The sequence below is a fragment of the Sitophilus oryzae genome, unplaced genomic scaffold (genome assembly GCF_002938485.1).
Source record: "Sitophilus oryzae breed Bouriz unplaced genomic scaffold, Soryzae_2.0 scaffold_829_pilon_pilon, whole genome shotgun sequence".
Lineage (NCBI taxonomy): Eukaryota > Metazoa > Arthropoda > Insecta > Coleoptera > Curculionidae > Sitophilus > Sitophilus oryzae.
The window spans coordinates 101,978-129,656 of NW_022147449.1; the positions used below are offsets into that span (position 1 = coordinate 101,978).

At 33.4% G+C, this 27,679-nt stretch overlaps 1 protein-coding gene across 3 annotated transcripts in view; it reads left to right on the plus strand.

Annotated features, from left to right (window-relative positions):
• Window positions 1–27,679, plus strand: part of LOC115889681 (tyrosine-protein kinase-like otk) — a 205,535-nt gene that overhangs the window by 8,053 nt on the left and 169,803 nt on the right. For all 3 annotated transcript variants that reach the window (XM_030909739.1, XM_030909737.1, XM_030909738.1), the window contains exon 3: window positions 909–1,073. In XM_030909739.1, the coding sequence (XP_030765599.1) occupies window positions 909–1,073 (165 nt within the window). The remainder of the gene's footprint in view (window positions 1–908; window positions 1,074–27,679) is intronic.

A 27,679-nucleotide genomic window follows, 5' to 3' on the forward strand; every position in this document is an offset into this window, starting at 1 on the left:
TGTAATTTTGGAGTTACGATTTTTTAAACCAACCCCCCACCCCCACCAAAAACTAATGGCCAGATTCTCGGGTGCCACACATAATCGGTTTAGCGGTTTTTGAGTTATCGTGTTACAGACAGACGGACAGACAGACAGACAGACACCATGAAAATATTTTGTATTTAGGTCATTTATGACCCAAATAAATCATTGTGAGTGAAATTAAAAAAACTTTTTTTTGCCGATCTTAATAACCTGTTGGTATGGTCGGCTAAAAAAAATGTTAGGTAGTATTAAGAATCTTAAAATTTGAATGCAAATATGGAGGCTATAAACATAAATATGTATTTCGCTCGGTGTTTCGGAAATATAAATTTAGAAGTTCGTTCCCAAAATAGAAATATAAATAATAATTAAGCATAGTTTGAGGTCTTCTTTCGGCTCATTGGGCGTTGGAGCTAATTTGGGAACCGTAATAAATCAAAAAGTGGGGAAGATTTAATTGCCATGTTATATTAATGATATGTCTTAGTAAGTAATTAACCTAAAAGAAATCAAAATACCCAGACATAATAGATATTTTTACTTGTGACTAAAAAGCCCCCGAAATATCAGTCCGGAATGTTTTTTATTATTTAAATTATTATTATTTTTATTTAATATTGTCGATCTATAGTAGATATCACGAGACTTTTCCTCACTTAGACATCTGGCATCGTATATGCATTCCGGTTCGTATTTAGATCTTTTAATTAGTATTGAATTTTGTCATAAAGGGAACATTTGCACGAGAAAAACTATACACTAATGTTTTTCGTGTATATTATATAGAGATTTTTCAAAATTACATTCATATATCTCTGCATATAGTGATATGATGATTGTTTAGTATACATGGTCATAAATAACATTTGTTTATGTTTCAGGATCGAAAGTTGTAAATACTACGAGACGTTTCATGAAAGGAAGTGATCTCTATATCACTAGAGTGGACAGGGAACGGGATACTGGTGAATTTACTTGTATCGCCGAGGACATCACTAGAAGAAATGCACCGATCACAAGTTCACCGGCATCTTTGCTGATCGAATGTAAGTACGAATTTATCATATCTATTTAAGTATGTATAATTTTATTTAGAAATTGTCATAATATCTGTATAACACTCGTGATATTAATATCTTTGAATAAGGTTTATATTTAAAGGTTGATTTTCACTATACCTTCCGTTTCCATTTCATATCCATTTTATATCCGTTCCGTATTTTTGATTGTATTCACGCTATACGTATGCATCCGTTCCTTATCAGTTCCATACTTTTTATTGTGCAATTTATATCATTACGAATGTTTTATTTTAAAAATTGTATCTTTTGAAAAAGATAATATATTTAATTAAGAGGTTGTGATACAAAAGTAAGAACTTGACAACGCTGTTTCCGATGGGCTTCAGTCCGTCCGCTAAAAAATGTACGGAAGGAGAGGATATGGAACGGTAGGGAAACGGAACGGATAGTGTGCATTGTCCTATTCATTTACTTGAAATAATATTTTATGTAAACGGAAGGTAGCTGATACGGAAGGTATAGTGAGATTCAAGCTTAAACCTACGCCCAATAAAACTGGGCCTACCAATTATAACTAGAAAAAATTGACAACATTTTTCTTTTTCATCATAGTGATGCCGTCGCACAGTGATAGGAAATACGAATCTAGAATTCCAAAAGTCTCTTAGTAAGAAAATATATTTTATTTCTTACGAAAATTATTCTATTTTCTTCTTTTTGTGTTTAAATATAACCATAGATATTTAAAGTAAAATTTATAATGCACAGGGTGAGTATGACGATGTGTTGGGGGAAGATATTTCCCTTATTTACAGTGATGACAAAAAAATGTTAAATACAAAAGTTGTTAGGTAATTAGTGGTGCATAATTTAAAATTATTTTCAAGATAGTAACATTTCCGGTTATACCGGAAGTAGATGTCAACTTGCTTATTTTAAATAGAACACCCTCTATATTATTCCATATTCGGATTTTATATAAAATTCTAGACATATTTCATTATACATTTTCATGTTGCATGTTGTTTTTATGTATAATGTCCTATAGGGACCTAAATTCAACCGATTTCGCGATATAATTTAAATTTCATGTCAAATATGAAGTGTGCAGGCTACAGAATACTTAGCTTTTTTCCTTATGGGAGCATTAATTACTTAATTGGGGTTGACTTTCTTGTTGAAGAGGACATAGTTTATGTGAATTATGTTAATTTTTGGTAATAATTTGATACATGGTGGTGAAAATCACACAAGAAAAATTTAATTAAAAAAAAATGTAAAAATTCAATGTTTTAACCGTGAACACCCTGTACAAACGCACGTATACGCAAAAGGTTTATGGATATTTGAAAAGAAGAATGACTATACAAGACATCAGTGACAAAAGGTCCGAGTCGGAACGAGTCGCAAAAAAGTTCTGCTCCAATTTATATAAATTTGATTATTTTTATGTTTAATTTTTTCCAGATTATTGTTGGTGTTTACTGTGAGTAGATTTATTTTAAAAATAAACAAATCATGAAAAAAGTAAAATACCTTACCTCCATAAATATCCATCTTAATTTTGGTAAACTCAATTTGCCCAACACACCTCTAACAGCTCTTTTCAGTTCGCGTAAATAACGACAAATAATGTCTCCAGTGGCGGATACAGAGGGGGGCCCATGGGGCCCGGCCCCCCCCCCCTAAAATCCGCAAATTGTGTTAAATATTAGGCTTTTTGGTTAAAAATGGGACCCTAAAAAGCATATTCTACATTACTTTTTATTTTGGGCCCCCCCTAAAATAAATGCCTGTATCCGCCCCTGAATGTCTCCATGCCTACTAATTAAATATACCATTTTTGGAACTCCGTAAAAAATTGTTTACTGAGATATAAATTCAAATTTCACCTTTTTTTGATTCCTGAATATTTATAAAGATAAAACGGTGATTGATTCGTTATTATCTTACAAACAAAAATTGGACTTTTGGAATTCTAGATTCGCGTTTTCTATCACTGTGCGTCGTCTTCATGGAAATGTCTTAAGATTTTGCATGGTGTTGCGGTATTTCCAATAAAGTTTTTGACATCTTATCGTATATACTATATACCGGGTGCGTCTCAAAAGTGGCTCACCCCTATAACTTTTTTATTTTTTCTGATTAAAAAACGAGATTTGGTATGTTAGTATATGACATCAATTAGGACTGATTGATGTATTCAATTCTTTTCGGGTACTTCCTGTTTTACGACTGTTTCAAATGACTCCAACTTTTGATTTTTTTAAATGGCACCCTCGGTATATTTCTACTTTATTCGATAGAAAATGACACTCTGAATAGAATGACACTTTTGACATTTTGTCCACTTTTGACATTTTCACTTTAAAAAAAATCGTATTTTAAATTTCAATCTAGAGTGCCATGGCTGTGTTAAAAACACTAATTTTTAATCAAGGAGTCTTGGAAAAATAGATTTGATCGTCTAATGATTTTAGTGTCTTGTCCTGGCCGGTTAAAACATGCCCAAATCGTATTGTTAATCATATTTCATTTTTTTTTAATGGAACGAGGGTCGCTCATTAGCATATTTGGAAAAGGCATTTTTTACGAATAATTTGGTACCACACACTTGGTATTTTGAGTCAAATTGTCGTTATGAATCGCATGTTGCAATTTCAAATAAACCATATTCGAAAATGTTAAATGTTGACATGTGATATGTCATTCTATTCAGAGTGTCATTTTCTATCGAATAAAGTAAAGAGAAGATCGAGGATGCCATTTAAAAATCAAAAGTTGTAGTCATTTCCGGTGAAACAGTAAGTGACCGTAAACAATTGCATTAGGACGCAATTGAATTAGGGTGCAATTAGGACTGATTGGCGTCAGTCCTAATTTATGTACTCGGTATACACTTAAAAAAATAAAATGGAAACTATAAAATATGATCTTAATTTTTTAATAAAATGTTCGCCGGACTCCGTCATATACTGCATTTTATAATTACCACACATTTTAAAGAAAGTAAAGATAATTGTGTCCTTTCTATACCTGACTACAACATATTGACCACTGTAAATACCCTTTCTGTATGAGCATTAGCAGGGGCGCCAGCCTATTACACAACAGACTTTCAAATCACATAAGTCCCTACAGACGGTCAGTTTTAACTGTGCAGGCCATTTTTAATAAATTCAAAGCAGGAAGCCTAAGACAGATTTTACCTAATTTAATAAATACAAAAAAGTTCCATATGATACAGACTTTATCTATGACACTGTGTGTATTGTGTATACACTAAACTCGGCAAAGGTCATATTTTCCGAAGAAAAATGTTGTTCCTCTCATTCATCTCACTCATTTTATTTCTATTTTAGTGTCATTTTGGTTCCACAGGATAATTTTTTGTAAGGTAAATAATTTTGATTTAATGCAATTGACATTTGGACAGTGAATGTTGAATGATGGACTAGTATATGAGACGGACATCGCGTCATAAGGAATAAGGAAGTTCGAATTAGAGAAATTTCACTGTATATTATTTCGATTTTATACCTTTACATAGTAATTTTAATGATACTAAGTGAGTGTGTCTATTTTTATCGCCTGCTCGCGGCTTGCAACACCCTTGAACTTCATAATTATACACACACGCGGCTTTCCTGTCGCTTTTTTCTCTCGTTTTCCCTCGAACGGAAAAAACAACCAACGACGACAGCCTGCTGCCGGCCATCTTCCTCCGAAAAAGCCATAAAACCTAAACAAAGACTACATTTTATTGTTGAAGCTGCTCCGTAGTCGGCGCTGCGCGCCTTTGAAACGTGATAGGCCTTCTGAGATGTGTTTAGATTTATTACTAAAACCTCACACGTGTGCGCATCAAGCTACTGTCTTTAGTTTATGGTGCATTTAGTCTCGGAATTGTAATTAAACCGGTACGCTTGCAGGAGAAGCACTAATTAAACATAAAATCGGCGGTATACATCAGAAAATAGTATATTGTTTTTTAGGAGTAAAAAAATATTTTTTGTGGTGAGGTTGCACGTTTGACAAGCGATGCACAAAAAGTCGTTTTTACTCCGAATAGAACATGCTATTTTTATTCAAACGTCATAAGGTGGATGTCGATAAAGGAAACATATTGATTTTAGAAGAAACATGTTTTTTCCAAATGTTACAAAAGTGTTATTTTTTGTTACGTGATTAATAATATAAAAAAGTAATTTTAACGCCTAGGATTAGCATTTTTACGTCTAAGCATAAAAGTACAAAAATATATTATTAAACTGACATAAAGTGTCAAATTAAACAAGTAGAAATTACACTGTAGGAAAATTTACGGTGAACAGGCAGTTCTAAAAAGTTTTTTAAAATATACCGGAAAATTTAAAAGAATATGCACGATTTTTAAGGGTCCATTTTACTAGTCCGAAAAAATAGCAAAGTAAGCGTTTGGCATTTAGCGATTTATCTAAAACTAGCTAAGTATTTTTACACAAATGAAGAATAGTCCAATCAGTGGGGGGCCATTATAGGCCTCTGCCATACAAAAGGTGGTGTAGTAGTAATTTTTTAATATGTTGTTAAGGTTCAGGTCTTGATGAAAAATCCAAGTTTTCGACCTTAGGGTGCGACCGCTCGAGCCGCCATCTTGAATTAAAGATACAAAAAACTGTATTTTTCAAAATATATCCGCATCGGTTAATCTTCCGATCAAAATGTTCGAATAAAAGTTAGATATCGATATTTTTCGATGTATCAAGTATAACGGGCCATCGTAAAAAGGGCGGAACAATTTGGGTGGAGTAATAATTTGGGCGGAGGCAAAAAGGGCGAAGAATATTTTGCAGATAACGAAATTTCCGCCTAAATTTTTCCTGCAATCTTTTTGTTGACGCCCTTCTTGTTTCCACCCAAGTGACGTAGACCCAAGAATACGAGCCCAGTCGGATGTGAATTGGACCAAGGAAATATATTAACACAAAAAAATGCATTTCTGAACTAATTTTTATTAAATAACTTTAACAAAAACAACTAAGATAATTTGCTGCTATATGGTATTAACAACTAATCAACAATATTTGTTGGTTATTTATATATCAATTACAACAAAAATAATAAAAAAACAAAAATGAATTCATAAAGTCTATCGCATATTTATTGGACCATCTCATGCAACATGATAAAAATAGGCTTACGCGGTGAAATCGAATATATTTTGTCAAGCGGGCCATGGAGAAACAAAAATGTTATAATAAAATGGTTGCCCAGTAATGTCAATGTGTCTTCTATGAAACAATGCCCGTTCAAGTTTCTCAGGAATTATTTTTAGCCAACGAAAACAATAAAGGCCGTTTAATTTCGATGCTCACCAAAAAAATGGAGCAGGCTGCTATTACTGTCAACCAGGCGGAAGAAGATGCTAATGTGTTGATTGTCAGAACAGCGATTTCCTTGTGCCCAAAATTTGATGCTGTTTTCGTAGTTGGCGAAGACGTTGGTCTTCTCGTTTGAAATTGCTGAAAGAATATATTCAGCTAATAGTTTAAAACATGAAAAAGTAGCTGAAAACATTCTGTTTCTCCATGATTTTAGTGGCTGTGACACGACATCGTCAATCTTCAACCAAGGGAAAATGAAGTTTTGTTCGCTTCTTCAGAAACCAGCAGGACTCAGTGACACCATTGGCATTTTTAAACATCAGGATGCAACACCAGAGGACATCGCAGATGCTAGAGCACGCTTTCTCGTTGCTTTGTATGGTGGCAACTTGGAAGAAGACACTTTAGAAGAAATCCGCTACCAACGTTTCGCTAGATCAACCACAAAAAGTAAATCCAATCTTGCTTCATTGCCACCAATGAAGGATGCTGCGCGGTACCGTTCTTTCAGGACATATCCTCAAGTCCAGAAATGGTATGGAATCGAGAAAAAACCTGAAGACTGGGGCTGGAAACTGGGCAGCAATGGGCTTGTTCCACTATCACCATGACAAAACAAGCAGCAACCGACAACTTATTGAAATTCATTTCATGCACTTGTAGAAAAGGATGCGGCGCAACATGCGGTTGCAGGAAAGCTGGGTTGAAGTGTTCCGGTGTATGTGGCTTCTGCAGTGGTCAGTCATGCGAAAATGTCCCGGAGGTTCACATCGACATTGAGAACGAAGATGACCAAGACTTAAGAATGGAAGAGCAATATAAGCCCATAAGCACCGATTACGATGACACCGAAGATAATACTCAAAACGTTATTAATAACCGACCCGGACAGAAAAGAAAACGCTAATAAATCCCCATGGCACTACCTTATTTTTCAGTTTTTTTTTATGTTGTGCGTTATATTTCAATGAGACATATGAAGGTTATAACATATTTTTTTCGCTCCGTGGCACCGTGGCACTACCTCACCAGCCGCTGCTGTTTATACCTATGTAAAAAATAGCGACAACCTTTTGTCACTGTACCTTCTATCCAAGATGGCGGCTCGAGCGGTCCCACCCCAAGGTCGAAAACTTGGATTTTTTGTCAAGGCCCAAACCTTAATAACATATAAAAAAAATTACTACTACACCACCTTTTGCATGGCAAAAGGCCCTACTGACTGGACTAGAAGGAAATTAAAGATAAAGGATTATATTTTATTATATCTATATTGTAGCACATTTCTAGACAACTTCTTTGTTTTTAAGATTTTGATGGTAAAACATCAACAAAATATTCCTTATATTTGGATTAAATTTTCTCGAAAATAAAGAGAATAAAAGAAAGAAAGAATTCCGTTCCACTATGGAAATAGATTGAAGTTTTGTGATTACAGTGATATATAATTTATATGGGTTTGTAACAAATTGCTCGCTATTTTATTACAAATGCTGAAGCTCTGCAAACCTTAATCAAAGCACGTGTGTTTCAACTTTTGGGTGTGGCTTAACACGACAGGATCGGGCTAATCCTTAGGCAGATTTCTGAGAGCGATCCGAAAGTACAACTTAACAAGTATAGCTAGAGACGTGAGAAATATAAAATAACACACGACCGGTGCTATCCCCAAGTCTCTTCCCATATTTGTACAACTGTACAGCATAATAGACTCTTAACATCTTTTTTGATTGAGATTTGGCGTGTTAGTCTTGGACATATCAATCTAATAACTTTTTATTTTTTAATGGTACCCTCGGTATTTTTTTGCTTTTTTTATAGAAAATGATATTCTGTATAGAATGACATATCATATTATGTACCATTTCCAAAAAATAGAGTATTTTAAATTCCAATCTAAGTGGTACGATCGTAAATGTGACAGTTTGACTCGAAATACCAAAATTGTGTGGTACCAAATTATTCGTAAAAAATATTTTTTCCAAACATGCTAATGAGCCACCCTCGTTCCATTTAAAAAATTGAGTTATGATTAAAAATACGATTTGTGCATCTTTTAACTGGCTAGAAAGACACTAAAAACATTAGACAATCAAATCTACTTTGCCAAAGCTCCTTGATTAAAAATTAATGGTTTAAAGACACCCATGGCATATTAGATTGATATTTAAAATGCTATTTTTTAATGGAAAATGTTAAAAGTTCACATATGATATGTTTTTCTTTCAAGAATGTTATTTTTCTATCAAATAAATTTGGAATCATTTTAAGTATAGAACTGGACCTTAATGAAATAATATTCCATGATAATTTTAAGCAGATTGTATTAGCACAGATCATACAGATTATAAACTTTGTTTTTTCTTTATAGTTTTTCGTGGTTTCAATTTTCGAAATCGGGCACTAGTTAGGTTACTAGTTTGCGCACATAGCACGCCCACTTATGGCCTCTAAAATTGTGCACAGCGCCTGACCGGCACAGTTATTAGAGAGATATCGGAAAACCGAATAGCGTCATGCAGGGTTTACGCGTACCTTATCATGGTTACGATATGCGCTAGTCAATTTTTAACGCAACACCCGCTAATAACGTTACCGCCTGACGTAATTTGCGGATCAATTACACCAAGCGCTATTTGCTATTTCTAAATAAACGTTTAAAAATTGCTTAAACGGGCATGTGCGGGTATATTTGACAACCGGGGCCGGCCGGCGAGCGGCGAGATCTTTTATTTTAAGTTATGTTTGAATTGTTTTGAATTATTACTTTAGTTTTATTAGGTAATTTGATATTTAAGTAGCTGGGATTAGCTTTAATTAAATAAATATGGCCCAAAATATGGATTCCACCTCTTCTAATATTAAAGAAACCTATAAAGAGGCTTAGGTTTACAGCAGATGACGACTTAGCCCTAGAGAATTTGTTGCTTGTTGCCCTAAACCCACTGGCAGACGTTGAACAATGAAGCACTAGAAATAAGCACTTTAGCCCTTTAGTTTTAAAATATGTAGTAAACAAAACAATTTCAAAGTTTTAAATTCAAAGTTAGGTTAAGTGTAAATAGCGGACGCGACGCGAACAGAATTCTTTCCGATCCGATAACTATAAATGAAGAGAGTTAATACCACCTCACGTAAAGAACATAACACCTGGCCTTATTAACGTCCATGCACGCTATTCGGTTTAGCGATATCTCTCTATTACGCTGTTTATTGTTATTTTACGCGAGTTTATTTTTGCGCACAGGAAATTTTACTCGTTTGCACATCGTCATAAAAAACAATTTTCGTACCACGAATTAGGGATAAGATTTTTATCTGTATACATATAGTATACCTAATCTGTGGTATTAGCTTAAGTAACTGTACTAAAAAATCTTGCGGTGATAAATTTTAGTTCTTAACTTTACAATGTATTAAATGACTGTTTATGGCACCACTAACTTCTGTTTACTGTAGAGTTTTTTTAACACTCAGGATGTTTTGGTTTATCAAGGATGACTGACTTAACTGAGGCTGGTTGTGTATCATTATGCAATTACATTTTATTATATTTTAGTTTAGAATATCAAGAGATAAGCAAATTTTCAGTACACAGTATTTGACATTTTCCTTTGGAGGCTTTTTTTGGATTGAACAACTAAGCAATTTTATAATTCTAATTGGTCAGAAGTTTATATGAATAATGTATTTTTGAAAAAATTACATTATATCTTAATTTATTACTAGTGATTAGTGTCGGATTAGTGATTATCATTAAAATGCTTATTACATCTATTTATTAAAGTACTTATTTCTACAACAAATAAATAGTAAACATATTTTTATTTTACTCCATTAATTGAATATTTTATGATAAATTTTTAATTTTTTGATTTGCCAAAACATTCCAATTCAAAATACAGGGGTCCGAACTGTATTTCGGAAACTTATTCCGACAGCATATTCTGCAGATAAAAATAAGTAAAAAAGTTCGTATAAATGTATGCCCTAAAATGCTTAGTTTCGGAGATACAGGGTGTAGAAGTTTCATTTTTATTTTGATTTTTTTCCAAATAATTTCTGAAGTAACGTGAATATTTGGATGAAAATTGGTATCTGGGAGTTTTTTGGCCTGAGAAATTTTATTTTGATGTCAATATGACTCCTACTTGTATAGTGCGCCATCTACATACTTGTATTTTTTAACTGTTATGAAGAGTAATATATTTTCGTCCGTGCCTGTATAAAACTAGTGGGTGAAAAAATATACATTACTCCTTGTACATAATCATTATTTTATTAACAAAGTTTTTCCCTTAACTACCCTACCCTACCTTATATACTGTCGAAACCTTCAAAGCCATCTCGTTTAATGACGTCGACGAACGCCACCCATTCCCCTATCGTCTCTCTTCGTCATGCCACCCCCAATCATAACAGGCTGAATAAAATAGGGGTGGATAAGGCTAAATGCATAAATTAAAAAATCTACCCTAGCGGTTTGATCGTCAAACTCCCCTTCCGTTAGCCGTCGTAATTTTTGATTTTTGACATTTATGACCTAGTGTGCTGCAGAGTATTGTACCCCGACTAACCACGTAGAGTGTTGTTATCGATTGAATGTTTGTATTATTTAAACCGGTGCCGGTGGTAGTGTCAGGATATGCAGAAATAAGCACACATTTTTTGTTGTTTATAGTTCAACTTAACATAACAAACATTAATCTCCTGGGAATATCTGCCAGTATCGTTTTGAAGTACATTGTTTATTTGAATATGTTATATTATACAGAATGTTCAAATTGCTAATTCACTTACAATCTCTTACCATAGTACAGAGCGAACAATGATTGAAATATGTGACAACACTGTGTTAAAGGATTTGAGATTAGTGATTGGTACTGATGCTAATAAAAAATTTTAGTAAATTATCCGAGGGGTGTCTCACTATGAGAATTACATGTACATTTTCTTGGCACTCGCTTGGTACCTAGTCGTTGGCATCAGTCTTATGGCAGTCGACTATAATTGAAGTAAAAAGTGGAAAAAAATCGATTTGTCATGTTTTATTTGTAAAAGGGACACCGCAGCAGTCTTCTTCGCAGTCATTGGCAGTAAAACCCTATTTTGATAGTCCATGTACATTTTTTAACCAAATAAGACACCCTTCGGGTATGTCAATATTTAAGTAAGTCATTTTTTCAGACTTTTCTTTTGTGCACGGCAACATATTGCACCAGGACAACATATTCTACTTATTAAAATATTTATTCCTAAGTGCATTGTTTAGATCAGTAGTTCCCAAACTTATTTTTCTCGTGGACCACTTTCAAAATTTTACTGGTTTCGGTGGACCCCCTGCTGCTACATTTCTACCACATTCTTAAAGTCGCCAAAAAATAAAAATTGTGTCACTTCTGAGTTCTGTCCCTATATTCCGATATGTAAAATAAAAACGAAAAATGGTACATTTTATATCACTTTATTTATTAAAAGAATAGAATTACAAGAAAAAATATTAAGGTAATATAGGTTCAGGTCATAATTTTAATTAATGGGAAGGATGTATCTGATGGAGTGTCAGCAAACGATCAATGTTTGGCTTTATTTTTGTGAGCAATAACCGCAAATCCCCCCGCTCTGTGATGTTTAATTTGCTCTTTTTTTTGTTAAGAGGTTTGTAACGGCACTAAAACTCCTTTCGACAAGGTATGACGAGGGAAAAGCTATTAAAAATTTCCTTGCGATTTCCCACAGTCCAGGATATTTTTCGGGTATTTCTGCTTGCAGCCAAAATGTTGGGTAGCCTTTTCTAAATTTCACCTTCAGCTCCTCATTAGTGCTTAGCTCGAGCAGCTCCTCTTGTAATACAACATTGGCCACTTCCGTTTCATCAAATGGATTTATGATCCATGGTGGTATATCCATCGTCAGTATATCTTCAAACCTGGTTTTGAAGTCATCATGCAGAGCACTTAAATGTTGACTGTAGGTATGGATATCCTCATCAATACATTCTACCTGCGACAAGTTTGGAAATTGAGAGAATTCGCGCCGACTAATGTTTTGCTTCATAAATTTCAATTTCCCAAGAAAAGCCGAAATTATCCCCTTTGTTTTTATTAAATTCAGGCTGTCCCCTTGTAACTGCAAGTTAATATCATTAAATTTTTTAAACAAATCTGTCAAATACGCAATGTCTGCTTTGAATTTGATCAAGTTTTCTTTTAAATCTGGATCTCTACTTTCTAAGAACTCTAATATGGAATCGAAAACAGAGTAAAATCTCGTTAAGCATGCACCTTTCGACAACCAGCGTACTTCAGTATGTAAGAGCAGTCGTTGGAAGTCTTCATCATTTTCGTCGCACAATTGAGCAAATAAACGCGTATTCAATGCATTGCTTCTGATTTTGTTGACAGCTTTTATTACAAAATGAAGAGATTGGTTCAACCTGTCACTTAAATGTTTTGCCACAAGATGTTGTCGGTGGATTACGCAATGAATAGCTGTAAGTCCTGGTATAATTCTTTTGAGATGACTTATAAACCCACGATATCGCCCGACCATTGCAGGAGCTCCGTCTGTTGCCACTGAAATAATGTTTGTAAATGGGATCGATTTTTCCGTAAAAAAATTACTCAGGACATTAAATATTGATTCGCCTTTAGTGTCAGTCTCCAAAGTTCTGGCAAATAGCAATTCTTCGTGAATTTCTTCCTCAACAATAAATCGGACATATGCCAATAGTAATGCTTCATTACTGGGTAACGTTGACTCGTCCAGTTGTATAGAAAAATGAGTTTTTTGCAGATGATTGCACAAAAAGCTTTCGATATCAGAGCTCATTTCATCAATGCGTCTTTGTACAGTATTGTTACTTAATGGAATTCTTTTTAGTACGTCAAATGGAGATTTGTGCAAAACAGTTTTTAAAACCTCTTCAACAGCGGGTAAAATTAATTGTTCTCCGATAGTGTGCGGTTTTCCAGATTTTGCTATAAGTAATGAGATATTGTAAGATGCCCGCAAGCCATCATCGTTACTTTGAGATGTTGAAGCGAACATACTGTGCATGGTGGGTCTCTTTCCATATTTTTCTTTCAATGTTTGAAAATATTTTAAATCTTTACCTATTTTATCAGTATGACACCTTTTTAGATGATCTTCGAGCTTTGATGGTTTCATAGAGTCATTGCTCAAAACTTTGTTGCATAATAGGCACATGGGCAATTGTTTGTCTGCCTCTGATGGAACAAAACCATATTTCAAATAATCGATACTATATTGTCGACATTTTTTCTTTGCTGTAGCCATGTTTCGTGTCAGTTACCTTACCTGTAAAAAAAAGTTTTAGTAACCAAGTTTTTTTCTGAATATAGGTATCACACCGCAGCCTTTGTCAGCACGCGGAAATAGAATTACGGCTTGTAAAGGGACCAACTAATAAACCGCTGAGACAAATACAGACGTTTTCACAAAACGGTATCAATTTTAAAGTACATAATTTACCACTAATTTTTAATAGTATAAATAAAAATTGGTGTACTCAGTATCGAATACTGATCATATTTGTGTAGGAAAAAATAAAAGTCGAAATCCCAAAATTGTCCATAAAAACGATAACTAACATTTTATTAAATCAATGAGTTCACGCGCTCCGTGTATTTGCGTATTTTTGTCTGCGGCTTCATTGTTAAAACGTGACAAACTGGCATCGAAGTCCAAGCCCCGCCCTTTCCCGTCGCCCGCGCACCGCTCGCTCTTTTCCGAAAAGGAATAGTTTTGATAAAATAGTTACTTCAAAACCAATTTAAAATGATTATGAAATTACTGTTTTATAAAATTAGTAGTTATTTGCAAGAAAAATTACAAAATTAATTGCTCTGCAATATTGCTTATTCGGCCTTTTTAGAGAGGCAGTGTTTCTCTCGTGAAAAAACAATTGAATAAAACGTGCTGTGTTTGTCTTCAAATCGAAAGAGGACAATTAAAATATCTGTAAGTTACTAAGTTACCTATCTATACAGGCCGTTGTGATCAACCGACTAGTACACGTAAACAAAATACTTAAGTACTATAACAAAAAAAAAGGTAGGTTACTTACTTTTCTCCGGCACTAGCAAACACAGATATAAATTTTCTCACAACTTTTTTTCCAAATTCCGCCTTTTTTCGAAATTCCGGAAACAAATGAATGCGTTTGCCTTTGGCATCAAGTATTTATAGTGGTGATCAAGTTCATGTCTGAACAAGCATTAAGCATTGTCGGGCGGATAGCGCTTTGCAAAGTCTGTACACGAAATTGTACGTAATATCGAATACGCAAGTTTGGACAAGTAACAGTCGCTTGCCTTATTAAAATATTATCTGCTTAGATAGGTACTTAAAACAATGTAGGTAGGCCCTTATAAAAACTATGCTTACATTTTTGCTCTTTACTATCAAAAGCAGATAAATTTTCGTGGACCCCCATTAACATCTTATGGACCCCCATTTTTTGTTCACGCCTACGTAGACCCCCAGCAAGTCTCCCGTGGACCCCTGGGGGTCCACCTGGACCACTTTGGGAATCACTGGTTTAGATCAATCATTCATTAATAATTATGATGCGACCGCCAAGTCAGTCAGTCATTATAATTATTATAGAAATAAATATATCTAATATTGATACGGTCACTGTAAATGTTGATAGGTAATTGATTAGATTACAATTTATAACAATTCTTGAGTAGGTGCTTCCATAGACATTAATGTCTTGGTTTTACAACAGATCTTACAAATTTTTGTAGTGGAAGAACTACGGTTGCAAGACTTGGCATTTCTTTACATTTTATATTTTTGACGGGATCTCATTTTTTTTGTAGGTCATTGTTTTTCTTTCGGGATCTCATCTTTTAAAAAAATATCAGTAAATGAATGAGCTTATCACATTATTAAATGAATCATCATCAAACCAAAATGATAAAACAAAAATCGTAAACATATATTACGGCCAGAGCCTGTCCATACAGCGGCTGACTGAAAATTTTATATCAGACATTCAGTTTTAATATCAAGACATTCAGAGCAGTCAAAATTAAATAAATAACAGAGAATCAGTAAAAAAGTTGAAAACAATTGAATCAAAACTCATTCGTACAACTTCGTGTTGACTGGATAGTCAGTTAAGGGTAGCAGCTAGACCAGTGATGGCCAAACTATGACACGCGTGTCAGTGCTGACGCGCGAGCACATTTTTGGTGACACGCATCTTCAAAGATAAAAAATCATAATTCAAATACTTGTATCTCATAACGGCCAGAGTTGGTTAATAATAATATTATTACTTACGTTAATAATAATATAATTATTAAATATAATAATAAATCCTCATTTCTAATAGTGTTTGGTCAGAATATTCCTACATTTTTTCGCAGACAGCACTTTATGAACACTTGGGGTTGTTATAATTTTCCAGGTACCTGCATCATACAGCAATACTGACTTGACATTTGAATTAAAAGTTTTAACTTTGGTAAGTTCAGAGCAGCGTTGCCAATGTCAATTTTCTAAATTACCCAAAAATCTAAATAAAATTCCCCAATTTGGGAAAAAAAAGTCCCGATTCCCTAAAAATTCCCCACATGATTATTTTAACAAAAAAGACAAATTTTAATAAAAATACAAGATTTATTTATCTTTATACTGTTGTTTTTTGCTATATTTTTGTAGGGAACATTTTGTCTGAGGGATTCAACTGTAAACTACATCATTGCAGGGCCTATTTTACCATAAGGCCCATAAGGCCCTGGCCTTGGGCCCGGTGGTCTGGGGGGCCCGTGGTTATAAAATATTCATAATTTCTTGAATTTTTGAATTTTATTGGAAAAGAGGGCCCGAATTTTTGCTTGGGCCTTAGGGCCTGACCAGATGAAAAATAGACCCTGCATCACTGTTTCTTGATCCCTTCCCAATAAGTAACCATCAGAAAATTATAGTCTCAGGCGATTGTTTTCTGTTTTAATATATTTTTGAGGTCACTATTTTTTTTAACTTAAGCATTTTCAAAAAGCAGCACAAGTAAAAAGTATAAAGCTTCATTCAGAACGTCGCGTCGCAATTAGTGGAATAAATTAGTGGTTTCAATTAGCGTAGAAGTTTGCTCCTTTAATTTCAATGTAAGCATTTAGAACGTCAAAATTAGTGGTAGTCATTTTTAATTAGTAAAAAAGTTAACAAACTTTTAGCTTTTCCACTAATTATACTTCAAAATTTGCGAGGGATGTCATTTTGGTCTTTCATTATCACCCGTCAAGATAAATTGTGGTTAAACATCAAAAGTTCATTGTTTTATAAACTAAATATTATGCTTTCTCTGTAGATACAACTGACTATCGCAAGCTGTTGCTAGGATATTTTATTAATTTTAATTATGTTTTTTAGACATTGTGAATGATCATAAGCTAAAAAGTATAAAGTGTAATTGAAACCTCTAATTTATTCCACTAATTGGCGAGGTCCTGAATGAAGCTTGAGTGAAATATTTTTGTTCCAAAAATATAACGATTTTATTTATCATATCCGTTGGTTAATCACGAACCATTAAAGTATCGATATATTATTGGCAACGCTGGTTCAGAGTCCAAGAGACTCCAACTATTGTTTAGCATTTCAACTGTTACTCTAGTCTTGTTTATTTTGTTAAATAGCCAATTTAGTAAACCAAACTCAATTCCAAATATTATAAAGAACACTCTAAAAACTCTGCCCAATTCCATTGTCAAACCCGAATTCACTTATACATATCCTATTTGTTTTTTACCTTTGAAATTTATTCGACGCACCAGCTGATGATGGTAGCAGCAAGCAGCTAGAGATCCATCCTCGTCTTTTGTTCGAACAAAGAAGAGGCGAAAAGGAAAAACAAAAGAACACCAGACGGACCGCCACCGCGACCGCGATTTTCGAAACATATTCGCATCAACCGATCTTCAAATGTCTCGTCGTCCGTCCGACTGACTGACTGGCTTTTGTCTTTTTTCTGTCGTCTGGGAGGTAAATCAAGTCGGCGGTGACAAGCTGGAATATAAAAAAGTTCCCGAATATGTTCATGTTTTTGCAACGAAAGGTAAATCAAACCATTGCATTGGCGGCATTGTCTACTGTTAAAGTTTGTTTCAAATTAGACTATGCGTATTGATTAATTTGTTAATAAGATTTTATTAAAATTAAAGTTCTTATAGTATTTTTCAATATAAAACATGTCTTCCATACAGTTATTCAAAAAACTTTTATAAAAACTGAACACTTGTATTTTCAGTCTGAGATATGATTCATGATGTGATTCTGTATAATATGATTTATATCTGTTAACAGTAAAAATCAGAAATCAGTTAACACTAACATGAAAATTACTATTAAAAGCTCACCCTCAGATTCATAGATTTGCTAGCGCTACTCCAGTAAAAGTTCAGCCACTAATAATTCTGTAACAAACGTTATTAGTGAATGCCAACATTCACTGGAACTTACTAGTGAATGCAAGTATTCAAATTTGTTTTGCTTTTTGACTATCTTCCAGCAGCTGCCGGTAACTCACCGGAAATTGCGATCAGAGCTGATTGATACATCAGCTAACTGAAAATTTGATGTGAAACATTCAATTTTAAAATCATCGAGACATCATATTATTAAGACAAGACATTCAAAGCAACCATATTCGTAGTGGCTAGACCAATGACTAAAGAATATAAGGACATGTAACGCCCATTACGGGCTGCAGCAGAATTTGTGGCCTTAGAGGCCATATTCTTTTGATGGCAAACAACGAGTCATCATTTGGTCACCAACGACAATTTTAGCGATTTTTAATAGTTTGTGTGTAGTGAACTTTGTATAAACTTTATTACAATGGTGATTAGTTGTTCAGCTTTCAAGTGTAAAAGCAGCAGCGATAAGAAAGAGCCAGGAGTTACGTTTCATAGGTATATAAACAGTCCACTCCAACTTTTTAGCGTTTTCTTATTGAATTCGATAATTATTCTTCAATTTCAATTAACATCTATATGTACTTGATATGTGCTATACATCGATACTAGTTTTGTACCTTTTGTTAACATTTTAATACGTTTTTTTCGTAATTAATTAGTATGATACACCATAGGCGTAGTCAAAAAAATTTATCAAAAAATATAAATATCTCTTCAAACAGCTAGGTTAAGAAAATTATTTGTTCTGTTTATTGTGTGAAAGTTATTTGTCCTTGGATTCTTTAGTCATTGGGCTAGACGCTTGATGCTTTTTGAGGTTGAGAATTAAAGTAAATATTTTATTATTGATGTTTCTGTGTTGTTATCGTTTTCTTGTAATTTTAAGATGAGTTGATCGTCTTAAATATGGAGGTGATTCAATGTTGAAAGTTTTATTTGTTCCGACTTTCACTAACGCGCCCTGTATTCTACAATAGAATCTGCCAAGTCGAGCACAGCCGTACGTACCATCCTTTTCTCTTAGGTTATTTTTGACCACCCTGTAACTTTGTTGTGGATAAAGCAAGAATATTAATTTTTACTAAACATGAAGACATACTATAGCTGGCTAGATTACCAAAATATCTGGTAATTATACCTCATAGTTTATGAATTATCGCTTGTCAAATTTCTTTAATTTCGACATTGACTTACTGACACATCATCAAAATTCTAAGGTACTTCTAGATGTGTCGCAAACTTCAAATTTTGAAAATTTTAGGTAGCTTTAAGTTTATAACGTGGCCGGCCGTAGCGCAAGCAGTTAGTGTGTCGATCTGCGGTGCGAGAGATGGTACTGGGTTCGATCCTCAGCCAGTACGGTCGCGTTATTTATTTAAATAAAAATATCGATTTATCTATCTAAATAGTGTCCAGCGAGCCGCCACCTCAAGGAAGGCAATGGCAAACTACCTTGAGTATATTTGGCTTGTACAGCCTCTCAAATAGTGCCGTTCGGATTCGGCGATAAACTGTAGGTCCCGTGTACTAACTTGTGAGACACTGATGACACACATCACAAGTACATTCGAGAGGTAGCCGACGCTCTGTATAGAGTATGGCACTGTAAGAAGAAGAAGTTTATAACCAAAGGAAAAAATAAAAAATCTCGAAATATCCTCAAGGATTAAAAGTTAGCTGTCTAGCCGCTACCGGTAACTGATTTTCCAGCCGAGGAAAAAGTAAAAAACTATAATTAATACATTTGATCTCGTCATTTTATTTGTATATGAATGTAATAATAAGCTAATAAGCTAATAATTAAGCTTGAAAAGTGGTAGCATCTATTGTTATTTTAAATGGAACACCAGTATATTATTACTTTTTTGTGATATTGTGAGATCTCATGTAAAACCAAGTCATTTTATTTTATTTTGTTTCTCTTTAAGCACCTATTCAACAATTTTGTTATAAATTGTTATAGTTGACTAACAAATTAAAAAAAAACTTGAAAAGTCGCCCTTTTTTAAAAGGTAGGTAAATTTTTTATACTTTTATTTCGCCACGTATACCTACCAATTATTACCAAATTCATGGTAACGCCTAAAAAGTTGGGTGGCATAATTGTATTGTTTGACGATATCCACTTCTCGATATCCTTATAGACCAGGAGTCTATCTGGGACTACTAATTCATGTACTACTTTTTTTTATCGCAATGGTACATACATATAATTCCAACAGCGAGACACCTCTCGCCTAAATTATTACTTCTTTTTTAGATTTTAGATGTGACAGTAGAAATAAGAAATAATATTTAATTTTTCTTTCTGGAGATTATCAAAAATATATAGGCTTTTATGTTTACATAATCTTTTATTCAGCCATATATGTACGGAAGTAAACACTATTTCATTGTAATTTATCAATAAAAACCGACCATAAAATCTTTAACTTATCACCAGCGCTCTTTGAGCACACACTGTATAAACACTCCCCATTATTATGCTTTCAGTTCGATGAAAATAAATATGTTCTTTCCGCCTTTTTAATTTTTTTTCAGTATGAGTAGGTATGTGATATAATAATAATCGTACAATATAAGAAATATCCATAAGATCGAAAAAAAAATCGCCCCCGGGAGGCACGTAATAGCCGCCCATACTAAAATATGTTAATAAAAGAGTTGGTAGGCAGTTCTTTTAGTTTCAAAGTAAAGGAATTTTTTCAATTTTTTTTATCTCAAAAACTGCGACTTTGACTGATTTTGATGATATTACAAATTTTGTTGCAAATATTATTCCTAATCTTAAATTGAAAACCGCATTTCGCTAGCTACTGTAATTTTGGAGTTACGATTTTTTAAAATTTTTAACCCCCTTCCATACCCCATTACCAACCCCCCACGACTACCAAAAACTAATGGCCAGATTCTCGGGCGCCACAGTATTTTTGTGGCAAATTTGGTTAAAATCGGTTTAGCGGTTTTTGAGTTACCGTGTTACACACGGACAGACGGACAGACAGACACCATGAAAACATTTCGTATGGACATTTATGACCTAAATAAATTATTTTGAGTGAAATTAAAAAAAAATATGCGGATTTTAATAGCCTACCATACCTTTTGGTATGGTCGGCTAATAACGGCGTCAGGGATGGTTAGGAAATGAAGATCGTTGTTTTTTATATGTAAAATTACATGAATATGTAAAATTACATGATTACATGGGAAATATCATCGATCGTCATTTTATTCATTCCAACTTCAACCAAACCATTTCTGACGTCGTATTTTTTGCGTTCGTTTGGCATAACTACAGTATACAGGGTTATTCAAACTATTCGACGCAGTGTGTGGTAGCTGTATATGATTAGATCTGTAAGAATTATGAGTGTTGGTAGTCGGTTGAAGGACTGATTAACTACTAGACTATAATTTAAAATTATTTTTAAAACCGACCGGCCACGGTGATGAGAGTATTTTGAGACGAAAGTTGCTAATTTACTCTACTGCCAATTTTCAACTTAAATGAAACTGCAGCACGCACACGGGTCCAACTCATTCTGTATCAGTTTAAATCAGTTGATGCAGCAATTCAATTTAAAAAAATACGATGTCAAACTGAAACTCAGAATAATATTCAGAACCAGATGATGGACATCATTATTACCATAAATACCGCAGACAACGCAGGACTGAGAGAGTACTGGGCCTGTCCATACGTGCTTTCTCTGTGACGTGTTTCTTGACTACTCCAGAAAATTTATAATTATTCTAAGAGATTCTTCTCAACCTCTCCGACAAATTTTATGTTCAGTTGAATAAGGGCAACTTTAAAATTGCAACGCAAGTTCCCGATGGCGGGAAATGGTGGGGAACAACAAATTTGAGACTGAAAGCAAAATAGTTATTACATTCTCGATTCGTGTCATCGATTCGTGTTCGGCTTCACACTACTATACGTTACCGAGTTTGCAAAACCGTTGCAACCTCAACTGATTGAAACTGATTCAGGATGAGTTCACAAAAAAAATAAAAATAAGAAAAGTTGTATTATCCTTTATGGAACACTCTGTATATTGTTGCATTTTTAGTTTATACGATTTTTTTTAGTTTATAGATTTACCTAATAAGATTTGATTTTACCACTCGTAACCTTACCGTTTTTAAATATTTATAATTTTCTGAAAATACAGTAACAATATTAATACTTCATTTCTCTAGATGTATTATTTCTCTAGCACAGATTAGGTATCCTATAAGTTTACAGATAAAAATCTTGTCCCTAATTCGTGGTACGAAAATTGTTTTTTTATGACGATGAGCAAACGCGTAAATTTTCTTGTGCGCAAAAATAAATTCCCGTTTAAACATCGTAATAACTGGGCCGGTCAGGCGCTGTGCACAATTTTAGAGGCCGTAAGTGGGCGTGCTTGTGCGCAAACTAATAACCTAACTAGTGCGCGACTCCGAAAATTGGAACCACGAAAAACAATGCTTTTGACGATAAGTTTATAATCTGTACTACTAGCTTATACAGGGTGTCAATGACAATAAATTACTTCTAAATAATTACTAGCTTTAAATGATAATGATTTGTTTAGTTTAAATGGAACAATCTGTATATTTATGACAATCAGATGAAATACTTAATTATAAATCAAGTTGTGTTACCGTTTTTTACCTATCTTTTTAAGTTTTTGTAGAAGATGCATATTTTTACAATTCAGATGTAATGAGATCATGTATTTTATTAATTAAAAATCAAATTATAGAGCCATGAAAATAGATAACAATGATATGGACAACACACATGTGTTCTTTTCATTTTTTGAAAACACACTATATACTATCTATATTATTTGACTAGACAGTAGGCTCAGTTTTTTTTCTTTTTTAACCTAACCTAACTCTTTTTCACTTGTATTTTCAATTGTTCAATTTTCCGATAATTGGAAAATTCCTGTGTGCATTCTGCACGTCGCACAGTGCTTCGAACATATGGCTCTAGAGGACAAAAATGCAAAACTTCTCTTTTATTGTAGGCAATTTATTCAAACTAGGTTTATTTGACACAAATGATGAGTACTTTCATTGTACTAAATGATGATGTTCTTAGTCCCACGTTTATGAAAAAAAATCTTATAAATAATAAAAACGTGGGAGCTGTGTTCCATCTAAGGAAATAATAATTTATAGTATGAAAACGGTGTAAATATTGAATAAATCCCTGTGATAAAAAAGAATTGGAATAACATTAGAACATGATTCCTACAATATAAACCAATATAAGATAAAAATGTTTTTCTTTAATAAAAAGAAACATTAATGATATATTTAATTAAAAAAAAACTTAAGATACTATAAATTTACTTTAGGACAACAAAATGCATAGATCGTAACTACTCTGATTCAGAAGAATCATTGCTGACAGAACCTTCCAAATTTATAGTATCCAAATCACAGGTAGATGAAATATCCTCACATATACGATATTTCTGTACATCATTTTCTAATATGTTACTTTTTCGCGTTGTTACTGTTCTTTTTGTTGGTATGAGGGGTTCGGATGTTAATAGTTACCTCTTTAATAGACCATATCCATATATTATTTTTTCGTTTTCTTGGGTATGAGGTTTTATAATAAATTGAAAGATGGAAACATTTTTTATGCCACATTTCGCTCCAACATAGTGGGCTCAGGCACAAGTGGTTATTAAATTGGACTGGAAGGTTCATCAATATCTAATAAAGAACACATTTTTTGAAATATAAATAATTTTGAGTTCTTGTCCTTATGATTAAGCCAAGTATTAACCAGATCGGCATTGCTTATCAATTTTACTCCATCTGAAAAGTATTAAAAAATAAAGTCCGTCGCAAGCGGACGCAGGTGAACTATACAAAAATTAAAAGTGTATGAATATGACAACAAAAATATTCAATAAATACGATATGTTTTGATATGTTTTTTTTAATGACTTTTTGAAGTTTGAAAACGTAAAATTTTTATACCCATTTAAGAATCATCTTAAAAAATAAATAAAAACTAAACAATAACTACTTGAACTTGTTTAGAAATAAATTTAAAGTACATACCTTGTTTAACAATATCCATAGTGGCTTTCAATTAAGTACATACCGTTTAACTCCATATACGGAACTACTATGAATGTTATTCTTTTCATTGATATAAGATAATGATCGCAAAATTTATTTTTAGTGAAAATATTTGCTAACAAAAAAAACGCTGTTTATGAAAAATAATATACAGGATGGTTGAACATTGCTATAAGTATAAAATTGCATATTCAGATATTAGTAAATTTTAACTTTTTTTTCGATTTTTGTCCATGGGACGAAGCACTGTGCGTCGCGTCGGACGGATGGTCAGTCTAGAATGGAAATTGGAAAAGCTGCGAATTGTAACTGCAACAACGTTTCGATAAAGTGTTTTTTTAACCGTTACGAATTTTTATCGCTGTATTTTTTGCCGGCAAAGTCGTTTTTTATCTGGTTGTTTTGATTAGTACAATATGCAACTGCGACGGCCCGGAATCTGGGAAAAATAAACTGCGCTTGGATTAGGGATGTATTAAATATGTCGATATAAAGATATCGATTTTTTTTCTAGAAATACTTTTTCTTGAAAGCTATCCTATGTAGGGGTACCTACCTATAATAGAGAACGTCGGCTGTAGCTCGGGTACACTGGGATAGAAGAAAACTGGAAGAAGAATAAACTGGGATGCTGGGTGGTAGAGATGTATTAAAGATATCGATATAAGAAATATCGTTTTTTTATATAGAGTTGGTTATATAGAATTTAGTCGTAACTATGGCATTTTGCCCCGGGTTTTTACTTTTTTTACTTTGCCCCTGTGAAATTTACAATTCGTAATAAGTTGCTTAACTTTAGTGATCCAGAGGAAACAAAGGTTTTTAAACGACTATTTCCCAAATCAATGAATTCAGACCAATGGACCCATACCATGGCCTCCTTGATCACCGGATTTATCCGTTCTCGATTTGTGTATTTAGTGTTTTTTGAAAAATAAAATATATCGTGGCAACTACAACAATGTCGAAGACCTGGAAAATGCTATCAGGTATCCCGTTATAATAAAAGAAAAATATATTGTGAGATTCAATGGTAACAGTTTAAAAGTAAAATATTTTAGTCCCAAATAAATGTTGATATACAGGGTGTCCTGGTCCAATATTCCCTGGACATAGAACTACTACGTATTTTTTTATTCAAAATAAGTTCATTGGATACAATTATTTACCCCTATACAAAAGTGCTTCGTTTGTCCGTTAGAGGGCATCAATCAAAATAAACCCGAACGTTAATTAATTTAAAAATTATTATTTTTTTTAGGCTTTTTAAGAAGCTTATTGTCGAATATAATTTGTGATACTAACATAAAATTTTCCATATTTTCGTCAACATTTTTCATAATATATTTTATGCGCCTCCTTAGGTTGATGTGACAAAAAACATTTTTTGGTAAGTCAGCTTTGGAAAAATGTTTTTTTTCTCAAGAATTATGCACGGTGGCGTTTTTTTACAAGAGACAAAAAATGTAGTAAATACTAGAGGGACCTTTTTACGAAAACAAAATCGGCCGTCGCGCGTCGCTGGACTTTGAAAATATTTATACTAAAATTTATGTAGGGGTGGGGGTAGTTGCCACCCTTCCCGTACTTTTTCTTGATTTTTGTGAAAGTCAAATGTTAGAGCACTTCGCAAAATCTCATTCAAATCGGAATAACAGTTCTTAAAATATCTGAAAAAAAATGTGTTTATTTTCTTAAAGTTTGATGCCCTCTAGCGGATAAACGAAGCACTAGTGTATAGAGGTAAATTGTGTCCAATGAACTTATTTTGATTCCAAAAATACGTTGTAGCTCTATGTTGACGGAATATTGGGACACCCTGTATACAGGGTGAGTTTCCTACGATGTTGTCTATGGGTATCTCGGAAACTACTGCTAATAAATTTTATGTAGATTAATTAATGTCCTTAGTATATGATAATTTCATTCCTTGATTTAAACGCGTTAACAAAAATATTAGAACCTATTTATTATCACATCACAATTTTCGCCGAATTAATTAACATTAGAAATAATAAATTGCATTTTTATTCACGTTAAAACGTGCCACGTTAATTTAATGCAAGGGCATTTTTCATTTTTGAGTCTTTATTATATTCGCGCTTTTTTATGTTTGAAAATTTAATGAACGAACTGTGCTACTATTAAATTATAATTATTCAGGACCTTGCAATTTAACTTTGCTTAGGCTTTGTATTTTTGTTTCTTTTTTCTAACTTTGACAAAACTAAAAATAACTGAATGTTATATTTTATACAAACTGGAGATCTTTCGTAGGGTCAAGTGGGGTAAAAATTAGACACGCCATATTTACGTAAAAAATGAGACATTTAAATAAAACTACTGAAAACTTACATTCAATCAGTTTTCTTCCTAGGAACATTTAACAATAATTGTTAACATATCATCCCCATAATTTGTTTAATCTTTGTGTGACGAATCATGCAAAAACTGAAATTACAAATCCATTGTCTCATTTTGAGGTTTAAAACTTCTGAAAGTGACTATCAAACTTTTGTCGGGTAACATCAGTATGAAGTAGCAAGCGCTCAAATCCTGATGTCGTCGGGTGCGTAGATAGGTTACGGTAATATGATCTAGAAAGGCATATCCATTTAAATTAAGCCCTGTTGGTATGAGAAGCTATTTTTTTGGAGGATAGAGACAGGCGAAAATGTTCATAGTAAAAACAGAAAAACTGTCAAAGCTGTAGTGGGATTACTAACAAGCCATTGTACGCTTATAGTAGGTATCTAAGTCTAAAGCTGACGGGATTGACAGAAGAAGCCAAGTGCAGATTTTGTCAATCTGAAGAAGAAACGACAGAACATATTTTACATCAGTGCGATAGCCTACGGCTCCCAAATTTGGCAAATCTGCCGTTCTTTGTATTAGGCAATGATGAACCATTGACAAAGATCTATATGGAGGGTTCAGTCTCCAAGTTATTAGGTTTTTTGAAAAGAATAGGAGTGGAGAATGTAACCTAGAGATCAGAACAGAACCACAATAAATTGGAAAGGGTCGCTGTGGAACAGGCTGATAGCCAAATCAAAAATCTAACCTAAATATATGTATTTAAGTTCTTCCTGATAATAATATTTTTTTTTATCTAAGGAAATATTAGAAATATATAATTAGGATATATCGAAATATTATATTCAAATTGTCACTCTGTAGATATATGTATAGTTCATATCAAATAAACTTTTAGTCACGTGATTAAGCTTGGCCGGCACATCGTTCCTTCTTTTACATATTTTCTTTTAATCAAAATATTTTAGGAAACAAAAATAAATTAATTATAAATATATTAACAGTTATTATTTACATTAACAAAACTCACCTTCTTAACAGTACTTACGGGCCATAAAGGACCATTACTACCGCTTTCCCGTTCAAAATATTCTAATAAAGGTGCTATGAGTTTTTACGGCTATTAAGATATATCTTGTACCCACTTCGCGCTAAAAGAGGTTCTAAAAATAACAATATTCGATTGCAAGGTCTGTTAGTAAACATTTTTAAGCTTAAAGTATTACAACGCTATTTATTTAAACCAAAAACTCGTAATACAAAACTAAAGTGTCAAAACGAATGACAGTGTCAGGAAGTAAATAAATAAATGTGGCAACTTGACATTTTTTACAGCAGAGTTAACACCTGAATCCCCAGCGGGAAATTTAAGTTCCAGTTAGTCAGCTCGGCA